Source organism: Rhamphochromis longiceps, linkage group LG18 (genome assembly GCF_057381845.1).
Source record: "Rhamphochromis longiceps isolate RC_006_pf linkage group LG18, R_longiceps_female_GT1.1, whole genome shotgun sequence".
NCBI classification, from domain to species: domain Eukaryota; kingdom Metazoa; phylum Chordata; class Actinopteri; order Cichliformes; family Cichlidae; genus Rhamphochromis; species Rhamphochromis longiceps.
In genome coordinates this window covers 16,647,845-16,663,729 of record NC_140574.1, presented here as the reverse complement: position 1 = coordinate 16,663,729, position 15,885 = coordinate 16,647,845, and the positions used below count along the sequence as shown (strand labels likewise).

The window sequence follows — 15,885 nt, the reverse complement described above, 5'->3', positions numbered from 1 at the left end:
TTTCTTTAGAGCCCAACACAACAACCTTTTGAATTCTGGTCATCTGTTCAGACCGCACTCTTGAAGCGAGAGAAGCAGCATCAATTCCACTTGTAAAATATTTGTCTTAATTCTTTTGTGTTGTTATTCTCAGAGCAGAGCACACCGTGTCTACAGTGTAACCCGCTGGACCATAGGAGGCCTTATTTAGCACTCTTGCTGTGGCGTTTACTGTGTTGCTCCTTCATTTCTTGCCCTTAGCAACCTTTGATGCTTTGGGGCCCAGCTTTCTTTCCCTGTTGTGTGCTCTTTTTTTTTTTTTTGTTCATCTCAGTAGTTTCCCTCTGAGCCCCCTCTCTGTCTTTCTGCTGCTGCCCCTCTTCCTCACTCTCCCCTCACACACACACACACCCACCCCTCGGTTTGTGGAAGTGAAGCTGCTGGCTGCATGGGAATTGGTCCCATACAAGTCGCCCACCCCCACTGTGAAGTCTGTTCAGGCTGGTCAAACCCAAAGACCCTTCCCTCTGCCATTTCCACCCTTCAGTGCGTCTGTTTGATGTATCCACAGTGACTCTGGATGATCATGGACGAGTGGGAGGAGCTTAGACGCTTTGATAGTTTAGGAGGACTCGGCATGTGAAAGATGTGCGATGGCCATCCTCCTGTTCCTCCAGGCCAAGGCACCACTATTGCAGGCACTCAGATTGGTCATTCCTGTGGCTCCTCCACCGTTGGCTCCACCCGCTTTGTCTCAGTTTCCCTTCCCTTCCTATAAATTCCTGCTTGCCTTTGTCTTTCAGGCTTGACTAATTATCCTTGTTTGTTCCTCTTTATTTGAATTCAGTCATGTGTTCTTGACTCCGTGGGCTGGATTTAGGAGAATCATTCTGCCATTTGCCACTTAATTAAGTCAGGGTCAGAATCCATTGCTCAACGGAGAGCTGGAGGGACGGAGCTCTAATAGAATTATAAAAGAGGCCTTTCTCCACTGTTAAGGCTGCTTTTATCTAGGTGGGCTTCGCATAGGAAAATGAAAGGGGACACCAGCTCTAAGCAGGAATCCCATTTCCACTTTAGAGTCAGTAAGTGTTTTGATGTTTGCCCAAAGATTACATTGGAATCAAAGCCAGCGAAAGAAAGTTAAACAGCAGTGATCGGCCGTGAGATAACTCTGGATGACGGAGGAAGTTTGCGGCGAAGCAAACACCTCTTCTTTTTTTGGTTGGAGGCGCAGGCATTTTTATTGGGAACCTTAAGATCCCCTCTAATCCCTAAGCGACAGAGAAATTTAGAACAACTATGTGCTCGAGCCTGGGTGGGGAAATTAGTGTCTGTGTGCTTAGATGTCTGCTCGTATATAGAGAACTAACCATCAGTTCAATTTTCAAAATTCCCCCCCATGCTGTGAAGCTCACTCTCCTTTCCCTCTTTACCTCCCCTGCTACTCTGTCCTGGCACTTTGACATGCGAAATCTGCTGATTTTATTTTTCTTCCTCCTGTGGTGAGGAAGTGTCCTTTTCAAGGGTCTCAGTTCCCCCCCCCCCCCCCCCCCCCGACTGTCTAAACCCTGCCTCTGTTTGGATTGTTTTTCAATTTCAAACAAAAGACAGAGGCGGGATTACCATTTCACTTCCTTTCACACTCTTTCAAGTGGCAGCAGCTGAGGTTTTTTTTGTTTTTAAACCACTGCCTGGCTGTTCTAGCTTTTTTTTCTGGTCTGTCTATTCTTGCTGAATTTAAAGCACAGCATCAGCAGTGAGCGAGGCCTTTTTCTGCAGGTCTCCAGGGCTGATTTCGTAGTGAGGGCTAACAAAGTGCCCTCAGGGCTCCTTTCTGAGTTGTTGACGTCTTCCTAATGGCTCTCCTCAGCCTTTTTGTTTTCACATCTTGGTGCTAACTTTCTGCCTCATTTAGCTCATATCAATTCACTGGGCTTTACGGATTCAGCATCTCATTCAGTGTCCAGCTCTCTGAAGCAAACTTTGGACAACAGGTTGTTTTTAACCCTGCTCGGATTTTTGTTAAAGGTTGTAGAGTTTGCCTTCGGGATTACAGCCAGTCAGTCAGATTTCTGACAAACTTAAATGTCTTTGGCTGTAAAGAAGGGAAATAATGGTGGACGGCAGGACGGCCCCTTCCTGTTCTGAGCAGACCACCGATTCTGAGGCCAATTGATTTGCTAACCGGCTTGTCCCCACATAATGACTGAGTAGGGATTGATGGAGGTCTTACACCATAAAACTGAGCCACAGCAATTGCCTGCTATTAGGGCTGTATTGTTGTTCACAGAATACCCTCTGCCTAAAGAAAAGATTTGCTTATGCTGTAGCGGGGGGGGGGGGGCTTTCTCCGTCATTGCTGCATTACATTACATTACCACATTCCCTTTGAGGTCATAATGAAAAAAAAAATGTACCCATGTGTCTATAGGAGCAATTACTTTAAGGCTGTTTTGAGATGCGGGCTAAGTAGCTTTATGAGCTGCTGGGTTTTTTTGCAGTTAATCAATCTCTGCTTGGGTGCTGATAGAAGAAGACTTGCCCCTTTTTCATCACATCCTTAACTCCTGTAGTTAGGGCGGGTGCCAGGCTGCTCTGTGCAAGACTGACTGCTTTGTGAAGTAAGCCTGGCAGCTGACATATGAGTCTGAACACAGTTGCTGTCTGCGGTAAGTCGGCAGCCTCGACACCGGGCTGCTAAGGCAATAAAAAGTAGTGGCGAAGTTTGGTTGCTGTTTTTAAAATGGTTGTTTCTGATTGAGATTTCGCTAACAGGATCTGTTGCTAAAATACTGTGAATAGATTAAAAACAACAGTGAAATTATCCTTTTCAGTATCTGCGTAGCCAAAAATTTGACCATACCATAGAGCTGCACTGTTGATGGAAAACACTTTGTATAAACGTTCCTTTCCTATGATGAACACAGGGAATGCACTTCTGCTGATATAAATTAGTGTGTGCTTCAAAAGTTTATTATTTGCTTTAATTGACTTTTTATTGGTTAGCGCTCCCTTAAACTTTTCCCCTTTTATTTTCGGCCATTTTTTTGCAACTATTTTCACGTATGTGTGTCTGACCGTAAGTCTGTTTACGTGTCTGTATGTTTCAATATATGTACTTATCTTCACTGCGTAAGTTTTATTAATACTGTGAAGCACCCTATTTTTTGAAAAGTGCTATACAAATAAAAATATTATTATTATTATTATTAACCCACAGATTTTTAATCTGTCCAAGAAATATCCAGCTGTTCGGGAAAGAAAAAAAATATTTGTGAGCTATGTTTGGGCATTTCAGTTTGTGGGGAAATTGGCGAGGGACCTACAGAGTGGAAAATATTAACAGATAAACTAACAAAACTCACAAATGTAATCTTACATGATGGGTAGCTTAAACCAGAGCATGTAGAACTGACTTACTTCATTTGTGTAAACCAGGTCTTTATAGTAAGCTGATACATACACAATGTTATTCACTGTGTAGAGACAGATTCTTCCACTTCTCATCCAAAGGTAATTTTTTAATAAATGATGATGAAAGCTGGCCATTATTTGATGATGAAATACAGTTGAATTGAGTTAGAGTGTCCGTTTGTACTTGCTGCTATGCCTCGACCCGCTGATAGAGAGTCCCACGAGAGCCTTGTCACTCTAGCCAGCGTTGCTGCTTTAACTTATCCTTACAAACCTTCCCCGTTCTGTCACTCACCCACAAATCCAAACAACAGCCTCTTTTTGCTCCTCTTATCACACCGACTGACAGGGTCACCGGGTTAGTACCACACTGGGCATGCTCAGTCATTCGCGTATTGATATTGATTTTTTTTTCTCCCCCTTTCCTATTTGTACAGTTTGTATGTGGGCACAGAATGAAATGGGGGGTCAAGATGGAGAGCAATAGATAGAATTCTGCCTGGTGATAGAGGATGGAGCCTTCCCTCATCCTCTATTCTCTGCTGCGGGCTGGAGTGAAGGAGCCCCACATCCCACTGTCCCTTTCTGGCTGCCATTCAGCCCCATCGATCTGACTCAGGGCCCAGCCACCCCAAGGGAGACTGGGGCTCTGAGACACACTGCCTCTTTTGTGGAGGGGATCCACCAGTTCAGACTGACAGCCGACAGTGCTGATAAAAATACGTCCCCCGCCTTCCCGTATTGTCCACAGCAGACATGCTGTTCAGGATGTGTAACCTTTAGAAAGCTGGCCAGGCTTTAACGGTCATGCTGACGACCATAATCACTAGAAACTGGAATATTGCCCAAAGCGTCACACCCTTTGGCATTCTCTCATCTTTCCAGCACATCTTGCTGTATTATTTCCCACTGTGATAGTGAAGGCTAGTCACTTTCCTGTGCTCTAATAATTTAGAAATGTCACTGCACTCCGGTGAGTCTCTTAGGCCAATTACTCTAATATTTCCCCTGTGTGTCTGCATTTCTCCTTTTGTACATGTCTTTGCCTTTACGTCAAGGCCTCTGAATTATGAGATACGTTTCGAGAAAGTTCTTTAACTTGGGTGCGAAATTGCTCATAGCGTGTTCGTCATGTTTCACCCTGCCTGACCTGCGTTGCCCCTGTCATTTCCTTCCCTCCAGGGAAGAGAAGGAGCGCTGGATCCGAGCCAAGTACGAGCAGAAGCTGTTCCTGGTGGGACTGCCCCAGTCAGATGTGCCTCTGGGGCAGCAGCTGCTTCGGGCGGTGGTGGAGGATGACCTAAGGTTGGTGGTGCTGCTGCTGGCCCATGGCACCAAGGAGGAGGTTAATGAGACCTACGGGGATGGAGATGGACGCACCGCTCTGCACCTCTCGTGCGCTATGGCCAATGTAGTCATCACACAGCTGCTCATCTGGGTGAGTGGGCTCCACTGAGCGTTGTTGGGAGCATTGTTAAAGGTGGATGAACATTTGAAGCAGTGAATTCTGCTTTCACAGCAGAGCATTTGCAACTGTCAGTCATGGAAAAATTATTTTTAAATTTACTTATTAAATGATTTTAAAGTAATTCAAAAGGGATTTTAGGGGAAATTATCTGGAAATCTACACAAACTACTGTTTCATTGTATGTTTTGGTATAAATAGTAGCACTTAAGTACTTAGTATTAGGTGGCATTTTGAATTGGATGGACAACAGAGGTATTTCAGTGAGTAACTGGGCATAATTTCACAACATGGAAGAATTCATTTGGCAATGTGAAAAAAAAGAGGAGAACCTTGGGGGAAGGCAAATGTAGGAGGCAAAATATTATAGAATATTAGTATTTTCAAGTATATTATAGTATATTCAAGTATAAAAACGGCACTCACAACTTAGCAAAGAACCATTTTTTAATTAGTCATCATCACTATGTACAGAGGAGATAAGGAGAAAACAGTGTATACAAGAACTGGACTGAAAATCAGCCCTAACAGGTCTCAGTACATAAGGAGGTCATTACAATGTACAAAGCTTGCCTAATAGAGGCTGTGTCATACATACAGGTGTTCATACCAAATGTTGGCTTTTGTGCTTGTTCAGATGTAACAACGTCTTTCTTATATGCTGTATTTCCAACTTTCTTAGCAAAATACAAAGAAATGGGGGGTGGAGGATGGCTCAAGACTGCACAGTACTGTACCACCCCACCAAAAAAGGGCTTTTCACAGAGTGCTTTCAGGGAAATCAAAAACGTATCACATTATTACTAAATCTAATCAATGAACCTAAATCATAAGCATTAATTCCAGAGGACGTGCCAAAAATAACGTGTAGTTACTTGTACTTTATGCTTATGTCCTAAATTTGGCCTTTGTTCTTTTCTTGCCAACCATTCTCTCCCACAGTACGGTGTGGATGTGAAAAGCCGAGATGCCCGCGGCCAAACGCCGCTGTCCTACGCTCGGCGGGCTGTGAGCCAGGAGTGCGCGGACATATTACTCCAACACGGTTGCCCCAACGACACCAGCAGCCTGACCTCCGTGCCCACACCCAACATGAGCCGCCGCAACCCCAACATCAACAACAACAACGCCCAGTGTGAGCTCAACCGCAGTATCAGCATCATGTAGGAGCCAGAAAGCAGCTGCAGACGAGCACCCACCTAAACCCACCCGTGTCTCCTCCCAGTACTTCCTCCTCTGTTTCTCACACTGTGTAACCCAAAACCAGTACGCACGGATAGGTATCAGGAGTGACGGACCTACTGCAGATATTCCACCGCGCTGACAGAAGCGGGAGCGTTTGGGGTTTCGGACATTGTACATTGTTTATTTTATATTATTATTTTTTATTCCTGTTGTTTGTTAAATTTATTCAATCTCGGTCTGAAGTGATCACGATGAGCTTTAAGCTTTTTTGTTTTTTAAGCGTCAACCAAACAAATGACTTACTTTGGCATTCATACCTACTCTACGAAAAGCATTTCCTTAATGCTTGAACATTTCCTTTTTATGTCTTCCCCTTCTGCGATGTGAACTGATTATACAGTGTGAATGAGAAACTTCCTTCAAATTTCCAATCCTAAGTGTAATAACATAAAACTGTAAAGAATAGTTTTAGAAGTGACAAAACACTGATGTGGGAAAGAAACTAAATCTCTCTTGATATCAGTGGCTGTTGCAGGCTTTCGTAATGATGCATGTCTTCAACACAGCTATCAAACTCTTGACATACTATTCATATACAAAGGCAAAGCAATTATAGTTAAAGAGTCCAAATGATTTAGATACTTAATTTACAGGGAAATGGATTCAGATCATCATAAAGGAGTTGATTGCACAATTCCTATCGGGTGAAATTGAGTCATTTCCTTCGCCACCCTTATTGTGATGCTCGGGTAAAAGTGTCCGTGACTACAAAGGAATTAAAGGGCATAATGTTTTATGACCAGTGAGCCACATGGCTTTGTACGCGTTCCTCTTCAATCAGAATTCATTCAGATTCAAAGGTTTGATTAAAGCAGTGAAATTGTGCCATTACAATCTTTTTGTTGGAGTAATTTCCCAAATGACAAGATTGTGTTGATAATTGACACAGATTCGCGCAATTTCATCCCGTGAGCGTCCTGGAATATCCACTCGCCTCCTGGGGCCGAAGGCTGTCGTATTTGGTACTCTAAAGAAGACTTCCTCTGTTGTTGCTGTGAAATGCATATACTGGTACTGTGTGTGTGTGCGCGCGCGCGCGTGCGTCCGTACACAACGCTACGATACGTCTGTGCTCGCGTGTTCGTGGGCATTTCTGTTGTTGAAAGGACGCCAGAGAGGAGACAGAAACTGTCAGTGACGATTTGGGATCATAACTGTGTAACAATGTACAGACCACTGTAAAAAGTAGTTCTTCTTCCTTTGCCTTATTCCTTATAAGAAGTTTGAACTTAGTCGATGAGAAGCAGCCTTTTACCTTCTCCTTAAACCTCTGTGCTCTCCCCCTGAGAACCTGTCAGCCCGAAAGCAGGGAGCTAACAACGCGCATTCACGTGACTGACGTGAGACATTTAGGGATTCAAATGAGCAAAGATGTTCATATATATAGAGAGACGAGTATAATTAGTTTGCATTATTACAAATGTACAGTATTCCACAGACGTGATAAGCCAGCTCATTTAGAGTAAGTGGGACTCGGACGTAAAAATGACTTTAGATGGAGTCGGCACAATGTGGGTGTATTTCTCCTTTTATTAAACTGCCATTTGTGAGGTTTTAAAACATCTTGATTTTACGTGTTTACATAGGCAGAATGTTTGTTTACAGAGCAAGTTATGAACTTGGTACCTTATCTACATGGTTTCGTTGTTGCGTTACAGTATTCCTGTTTTCAGAGCCTACTGAAAATGACCATGGGGTCAAAAGAGGGTTTTGTTCATCCAGGCGATGGAGATACTGTAAAGGAAAGTTTTGACATTTAAAAAAAATATATGCTTATTTGCTTTCTTGATGGGAAGATTGTGTACAGATGTTTTTCCAGAGCAGCCATATGAAGTAGTTATCAACCACATTTGGTAAAGGTTCTACTTAGGTACATTGCACCTTGTTTACAGAGCCGTTACCACGATGGAACTAGGCTTAATAAAGAAGTTACTCCATACGTCCCTATATTTCTGGGGTTTCTTGCTCTGGAGTTTATGCACACCTAACAGTCGTATCGATCTTCCTGTCTTCCTCCCAGCAAGAGGCGCATAAGCATATTTAATAAAATGTCAAATTAATCTTTGAAGACATCCCCAAAAGAAATCAAACTGACTTCTTTGAATTTACTAGTACTGTAATGTGATACTGGCCTTATTTCTGATCTTTACTTGACCAACCTGTTTCATTGAGTGCATTTTGTTGTCCAAGGGGATCAGTAAGAGGAGTTAAGCGTGTACAGTGATTACCCTTATTTACATACTGTAGATGATTTAAAAAAAACACTAGAAATCTGCCTGTTTTTCCCCTGAAAACAAGATGAAGTGTAAATATTAGCTTAATGCTTTTATCTGAAGACAAACTCCTGAACTGAAATGGTTTTCGGTCTTCCTGACCAACAAACCGTATTTTGATATGTTTTGTTTTGTTTGTTTGTTTCTTCTTTGGCATATTTTTTTAAGGTACTTCTGTTTGGTCTTGCCGTTAACCGACCATCTTTGGTACTTGTGTATAATGATGTACATTTAACATATTTATAATGCAGTATGTAAATATATTTTCTTGTTTTTGTTTTGTTTTTTGCTCATTTTCCTATTGTAATTCCTTTACATTCAGAACGTGAATCAAAAGCTAAAGAATAACTTGTTGTATGCTTGGATGCTTGGCTGACAGTTGACCTATTAATAAACACTCAAATAAAAACGATGTAGCCTTCCCTGGATTTAGGGAAATCAACGCATTTGTCTTGTGTATGTGTGTGTGTGTGTGTGTCGCTCACTCATTATCCATCACACTCCTGTCTCTCCCATCTCTTGTCTTGCTGTGCCTTAACGGTGAAGGTGAGGCTTTCTTTCAAATTAGAAGTCGCGTTTCCTCTTTTGCGTGTCCCTTCATCAAACTTCGTGTCCGAAACAACTCAGCCAGGCCTGCCTCGAGGTAAGTGAACCACCCTCTTCACTTCCTGCTCGAGGGACCCCCAACAGTTGCTGAAAGAGGATTAAGATAAAGAGCTGGGCTTAGTGTCAGGCAGCACAACACTGTGGGGAAAACTGAAAGATCTGTGTTCAGAGGAGTCAAGCCCTCACTAATCCACTTCTTATTTCCTGCTAATCTTGTCTCAGCATATCTTCATCCCCTTCCTCTTTCTGTTGGCCAGCATTGTTTGCTCTTTATCACCTGGTTTCTCTTTAGTTTCTCCTCTTCCTCCCTCTGCGCTGCCTTGAAATGGAGACTGACTCCCCCATGTCACGCTTTAAAGCTCTTTAAAAACAAATTTTCTCAACCAACTTCCTTATTAGTAATTGGGTAGTATTGTCTTTGCTTACTTCACCTTGCGGATTAGTGACCTTCCTCTGGAGTCTCCTCAGAGGGAGGAAATTAATAGGGCTAATTTAGAATAACATTATCACCAGCTATCCTTTAGCAGCATTAGATGGGAGGTGTTCGGTTGCTGTCATGAAAAATCAAATCCATCTCACATTCCTTTGAACTTATTTTCGTTTATACTCCTTCTCTTTTTGGCCTCTATGCACTAATCATGAGATATATATCTAACAATTCCTCCTGTTTGGCTTTTGATAGCAATGAGCAACTATTTGGAGGAAAAGTTCAGCTTACAAAGAGCTGAGAGTTAACTCAGATTAAGGTAGCAGGCCATGAAACCCAGGGAATGTAAAAAAATGATATCAAATGAACCTTTAAAGGTAGTCTGTGGGACTATTGCAAGATCAGGTAACACTCTTGTGTTTTGTTTAATAATAATAATTGTAGATTTAAGATTTATAAACCTTCAAGGTCTTTAATGTCAAAATTTAAAGGGTTTGCTCGCACATATCTAAACTAGTGCTTGTCTGTTCTTACCTAGGGAGAAAAAAAAAGGTCTTGTAATTTATTACCATGCCTCGTGTCTTGGCAGACCCCGGCCACTTGTGTTTGTTGTGGTGAGACTGGAGCGCTTGTTTGCACCGCCGTGTGTTTTGATATTTCATCAGGGCTTGCTAAACAGTGAGGAGGGCTCTCTGCCGCCCACCTCTTCTCAGACAAATTGCCTCCGAGATTGCAGAGGTGGGTCTGAGGCTGATGGATGGGCACACAAAGACCTGACGAGACCATATTTGCAAACATTAAATCCATACTTCCCTTATGCAGAAGCTGCTTGGCCGCAGGTCACCGGCAGTGAGTGATGCACCCAGTCCTGATATGAATGCTGCATCAAGGTGGCACTGAACAAATGTTTATCTTACATGTTCCTTGCTGCCTGTCCTGATGTGGATGTGTTCTGTTGCTCCCTGTTTTTCCTCCTCTTTTCAATCTTGCAGTCTCTTTAACCAGTAATTATATCCTCTCTTGCCCTGACCCTCTCTCCTCTCCTGAATCCCCCACAGACTTAAACATCCATTATCAATTCCAGCTCCATCATGTCTGAGCAGTACATCCATGTTGCACCCTGCCCTTCCTGACTGCCCCACGTCTCCATACTCATTTCCCCATCCTCTCAGTGATCGACCTCTCTTTCCCTACTTGCTGCCCAACCTGGCTGCTTCATACCCACCGTGCCATCTTCCTCTTCACCCTCCTCTCACTCCTTTGTCTTATATAAACGCTCTGTTCCCATCACTCTCTCCCTTTCCCTCCTTCTTCCCTTACTTTTTCTCCCCTTCCCCGTTGGCTTTTGCCTGCATTTTGCTGTTAATTTGCCTGAGAATGCATTAGCTGTAATGAAGGCTGAGGGCCAAGGGAATCCTCCAGGGTTCCATTAATCATCCCCCCTCAGACAGGCAACCTTGATTACAAGTGGCAAGAAATTCATTAGAGCCGGGCCTCTGACAACTCTTATCTCCGCCACTAGATCTGACTCATTAGGCAGCCAAATTAAAGCTATGATGGCCCTGATGAAACTCATCGCTTGTTTATCTTGTGCGATTTGATGCATCTGCCCATACATCACTGCAGCCACGACCGTCCGGACCCTCCCAAGAAGTCAGGCCTCCAGTCGGCGCTGAGCAGCCTGCACACTCACACAACCAAGCCAGTAATGAGCTCCCTCGCTTTCCTCCCTCCCTTTCTCTCTCTCTCTCTCTCTGCAGGTGGGAATGAGGGAATAGTTACACGTCTTTGCTGGAAAGAACTTCTGATATTTCAATTTGTGATTCAAGTAGCACAATGGCAGAATATGGAGTCTCGAGATTGAAGTGTTTACTGAATGTGCGGCTTAAAAAGAACAGACTGTTAGAAACTTTGAATGGATTAACACAGTAACCCGAGAAACTCAAGTCTGCTACACATTACTCTCCTCCAGAAAGCTTCTGCACGTTAATAATTCATTAATAATAACAGCAATATTATTTCTTTCCACACTAACAGCTCTAAACCTGCAGGATCTCAGTGATAACAGCCAGTGCCTATCATGAGTTTTGTCATGGCTCTTCATCGTCAGTCCCTCCATGCAGCGCATGCATGGGGTCTGAAATAGCTGTGGCACTCTGGCACAGTGACGTGGAAATAACCAACTATGTTAGTCAGCTCTTGGACCATAATCAAACTTCCACTGCACCTTCACACGATCATCACTCCTTGAATCCCCATGTGAGTGTCACAATCTTAATGCATGAGGTGGACGGTGAAATAAAGTTTACTACTCATGGGTGCCCGGGTCATGAAGTGTCTGTTTATGCTCTGAGGTCAAGCCTGTATTCAACAGAGGCGTGAGGAAAATTAAATGTAAAGATTATTATAGATGTCTGTTGCTATTTGAGATTAGTTTTTTAAAAAAAACCCAAACCCACCTTATTGTGGCAAAAGTTTAATTTCATGAAATATTAATTATCTGAGGAATCCTGCCCCATTATCATATTTCAAATGATAAATAAATAAACGTGATCTGACGTCTACTGAATCTTTCTGGAATCACGAAGACCATCTGATATAAAGTTAAAAAAAAATCCAACATAAGGTTTTGTGCAAGCAGCTCAGAGACAGCGTGTAAACCGAGGGCCGTGATGAAAGTTTTCACAAAAACACCAAGCCTTCCTCCTGTAATAGGGTAGCTGTTTCTGGTTAGAGATTATGTTAATACTGCTGGCATGTAGAGTACAATTTCCGATTTGATTTCATTTAGCACCGCTTTTATTCGCTCAGGTCTGTTTCTGTAAGTACAAGACGAGTAACTGCATTTACTAGCTACAGGTCTGTGTATGTATCCTGAAGAAAATCCGCGTTTTAGGAGCAACATAGCTTCTTACAATCATAACATTCATTAGAAATCAAACTTATAAATATCGTCTACTTCGGCCATTGAAACAAAAGATGAAATACTTCATATTTTAGTAAATCTCGAAAGATGTCGACATTTCTGAGGGATATTAGTTGTATTAAAATGATGCATAAAGTATCTCGTATCTATTAGGTGACACAGCACCAATAAATTATGCCTTCAAAGCGGACTTTAATGCGTCCTATTAAATGACTTCTTGTTCATATTTAGTTCTTTTTGGATCGATTTACAAAAAAACATTTTTAGCGCCACGAGATTAAAGAGCTGATGTCTGTTTGTGTCGGTGCAGTGACTGATAGAGAAGTTCATTACAGAGTGTTGAATGTGCTCAGCCTAATGAGGATCCATCAGTTCAGTTGAGACAACATGGCCTCCTAAAGAGAAATCAATCACTGCTGCTGCTACCTTAAAAAAGACTGTTCCACGTCTCAGGTCCTTGATGTATCTAAAATAAAATAAAAATAAAATAAAATAAATAATTAATAGATTCTAAAAGAATTTGCAACTTCAGGAAATTAAGACTAACAGATGTGCAGCAGAAGCTATGAAATTACACAAAAACAGACATTAATGTGCTTCTAACGCCTCACTGAAACTCTCTAAAAAATGCTTTAAAAAGGTCTTCTAAGTCCAAAAAAAATGAACAGAAATATTTTTTATGATAAAATTTCAACGTTTCATCAGGATATATTTTTAGTCAAAACAGCCGCCTGACCGTAGTTTTTTTTTTTTTTTAATGAACTTGTTCAATAATCTTTCGTGATGTTTAAACAGTAAAGGCCACCTTTGTTTTCATTTTAGCGTAATCAAATGATTTCAACAGCTGTTGCTCTACATTTTAATAACAATGATTCAACCTGGATTCCAGCTTTCGTATAAAGCGATTTATTAGGTCAATATACTTTACAGTTGTCTCTTGTTTGGTCGTTAATTCCTTCACATTTTTTTTGTTCTTCCACAAATAGCTTTAAAAGGTGGTTTCTACACTTGCCAAACAAAAAACGCCTTAAGTTACATGCAAATGTCTCCAACAAATTGTACGAAACACAAAACAAACAAACAAAAAAATAAATCCAGAATAGCTTCATCAAATGAGGACATGCACATAACCAACAAAACAGTTTGGCCCTACATATAAATACTTAAAAAAATCTTTACAGTCGCATCTCATAGTGCTCATTTGTACCAGTTTTTACCCATTTATATTTACATATTAACAGAAACAATAAATAAAAATGAGAGCATATTGCCAAATAATTGGTCTGTCTGTGAGTAAATCCTCTTCTCCCTCAGACAAAATAATTGGAACATCCTTTTTGTGCTTCATGCGTTCAACAAATCAGTGGAACCTAGAGTCAAGTGTTTCTAATAATATTCTTTTTTTTGGATTTTCATCTCAGTTCATGGCCTGGTCCCTTGCTCTATTTGTTGATGCTGACTCCTCACAGCGAACCTGTTGACGTGCACCGGGATGGGGACCACAATTTTGGGATTTCTCACCGGTTCTCCCGACCGGTTGTTGACGTTGCCCGCTTTGATCCGTTTCCACTTGGCCCTACGGTTCTGAAACCAGATCTTCACCTGCACCTCGCTCAGTTTGAGTGCGTGTGCGATCTGGGAGCGTTCAGTCAGAGAAAGGTATTTTTTACAGTGAAACTCCTTTTCGAGTTCGAGTAGCTGCTCGCTGGTAAAAGCTGTTCGTCTCCTCCGGCTCTTCCCTGCTGAGCTGCCGGTCGGTAGCGCCTCCTGCGAGCCCGTTTTTAGTTTGCTCTTCTGGGACAGGGCGCCGCAGTTGTTGCCGTCCGAGAAACTTTCGTTCTCGCTGTCCGCGGAGCTGTCCTCTCGGTCGCTGCAAACTGTGTCTGCTGATTTTAGGTCCAGCTTCTCGTCGTCTGAACTGTAGAGTTTGGTCTCGCCTAAAATGCGAAGATAAACAAAGAACACACGCAAACATACGCATTTAGTGATTTTATAGTTTATGATCCCGCAAATCAGCGGTGACAGCTGCAGATGTCTCACAACGTTGGACGACACTTGGTGTGTTTTGGGGAAAAAAGGCTGGCAGAGATCATGTGAAAGAACTTTTTTCAGAAAAAAATTTCAGAAAAAAATCAGATCAGTCATGCTGAATCATCAGCGGTTTGTTTGTGGTCACTCAGTTGTTCCATAAGTTTCCACCGCAACTGAGAAACTTAGAAAATGCTGCATCCACATATAGACTGGAGTTCTTGGCATTTAGCTCTGTTTTATGCTTTAATAAAGACTGGTTCAGAAATCATTCCAAATACGGCCTTTTAAAATAGCAAACGTGCCTGAAACGGCAGTTCCCTCATAAAGCTTCGCTTTATGCTGCATACTCGGGATTTAGTAAAATGCATTTTAATCAAGAGCTCTAAATGTGAAAAGATGAGATTAACTAGAACTATACACTATACCTGCTAATTCATCTTCACCCAAGAGGCCACTAATCTCCGCTTTATCGCATTTTACGCACAGTGGTCACTTTTACGCGGCAGCCCCCGAGGCTTAAATATAATGAAAGAGAATGACTTGTAGAAGTGGTTGAGCCTACCTGATATTGTCTGAAAAGTTTCCGAGAAGTTGAGCATCTCAGAGCTCTTGTCCCGGCTGTGCAGCTCCTCGGAGTGTGGGCTTTCTTGCCTTCTCGCTCCCGGGTCGGCAGCGCTTAAACGTGGACCAGGCAGCTCTTGTGGTGGATAGAAACTGTCCGGGGGATCCGAGAAACTTGGCATCGTTGTTGTGAGCGCAACCATGGACGGCACCCCCTGTCCCAAACTGGCACAGAACGTGTTGGTGAGTCGTCCCGCAAAAGAAGCCAATGGCGCGAGTGGAGGTATACCAGACGATAAAGGAGAATGGGATAAAGCTTGTGGGATAACCAAAGGTCTGTATGGCATGAACATAGGATAGCCCGTGTAGAGCAGGTGTCCCGGTCTGGGCTGAGGGGTCCCTATCAGGGAATCGATTGAAAACGCCGTCCCTTGCCCGCCTGGTCGCTGCATTTTGCAGGCAAACACTTTTGTTCGGTGAAAACTTGAAAGCAAATGTCCTTCCGTCGACGACGAGCAAAACTTTCAGTTTAAAGAGAGCGTGAATTGAAAGTAGATCCTCTGCTGTGTTGTCATCCCTGGAAGTAGACCTCTTCTTCGGATATCTGCGCTCTAAATGCTTCAGTCAGTCGGACGCTTTGTTGTGTGCACCAGCGCTACCCTTTCCCTCTTATTTGTCACACACTGAGACATAAACACACGCTCCCTCTTTCTATCTGTCCCCTCTTTCCAACTCCTCCCTTCACCCCTCTCTGATGCACAGTGTGTGTGCGCGCGAGGAAAGAGAGGGCGAGAGCGCATTGGTTATCATCTGCAATACAAGAAGAATGAAAAGGGGGTGTTTCCCTGGGGGCTCATCCATCTTCCTCAAATTACGCTTCATTTCCTTATTCAGCCTCTGACTTTTTGGCCGTCTTGAGAGGCGGTAGTTTCCCAGTGGAGACCAAATAGACGAG

General features: G+C 42.7%; 2 protein-coding genes across 2 annotated transcripts in view; one reads left to right on the top strand and one right to left on the bottom strand.

Annotated features, from left to right (window-relative positions):
- The window catches only part of agap3 (ArfGAP with GTPase domain, ankyrin repeat and PH domain 3), a 73,471-nt gene extending 64,655 nt beyond the window's left edge, over positions 1 to 8,816 (top strand). Inside the window, exons 17-18 of the mRNA XM_085388275.1 lie at positions 4,579 to 4,834; positions 5,804 to 8,816. Coding sequence (XP_085244401.1) covers positions 4,579 to 4,834; positions 5,804 to 6,028 — 481 coding nt within the window. The 3' untranslated portion in view covers positions 6,029 to 8,816. The remainder of the gene's footprint in view (positions 1 to 4,578; positions 4,835 to 5,803) is intronic.
- Positions 8,817 to 13,228: 4,412 nt separating this feature from the next.
- gbx1 (gastrulation brain homeobox 1) lies at positions 13,229 to 15,744 on the bottom strand. Its single transcript, XM_085389032.1, has 2 exons — positions 14,932 to 15,744; positions 13,229 to 14,275 (listed from the first exon to the last, which is right to left on the bottom strand). Exons 1-2 carry the CDS (start codon positions 15,380 to 15,382, stop codon positions 13,761 to 13,763), a joined length of 966 nt encoding a protein of 321 aa, XP_085245158.1. The 5' UTR covers positions 15,383 to 15,744; the 3' UTR covers positions 13,229 to 13,760.
- Positions 15,745 to 15,885: the final 141 nt, after the last annotated feature.

What these genes read in the sequence shown, in the direction of transcription:
- gbx1 (XM_085389032.1), bottom strand. Translation starts at nt 15,382, where the DNA reads ATGCAGCGACCAGGCGGGCAAGGGACGGCGTTTTCAATCGATTCCCTG. An exon ending in AACTTTTCAGACAATATCAG is followed by an intron (nt 14,276 to 14,931) that starts GTAGGCTCAACC and finishes TTCGCATTTTAG; the next exon opens with GCGAGACCAAACTCTACAGT.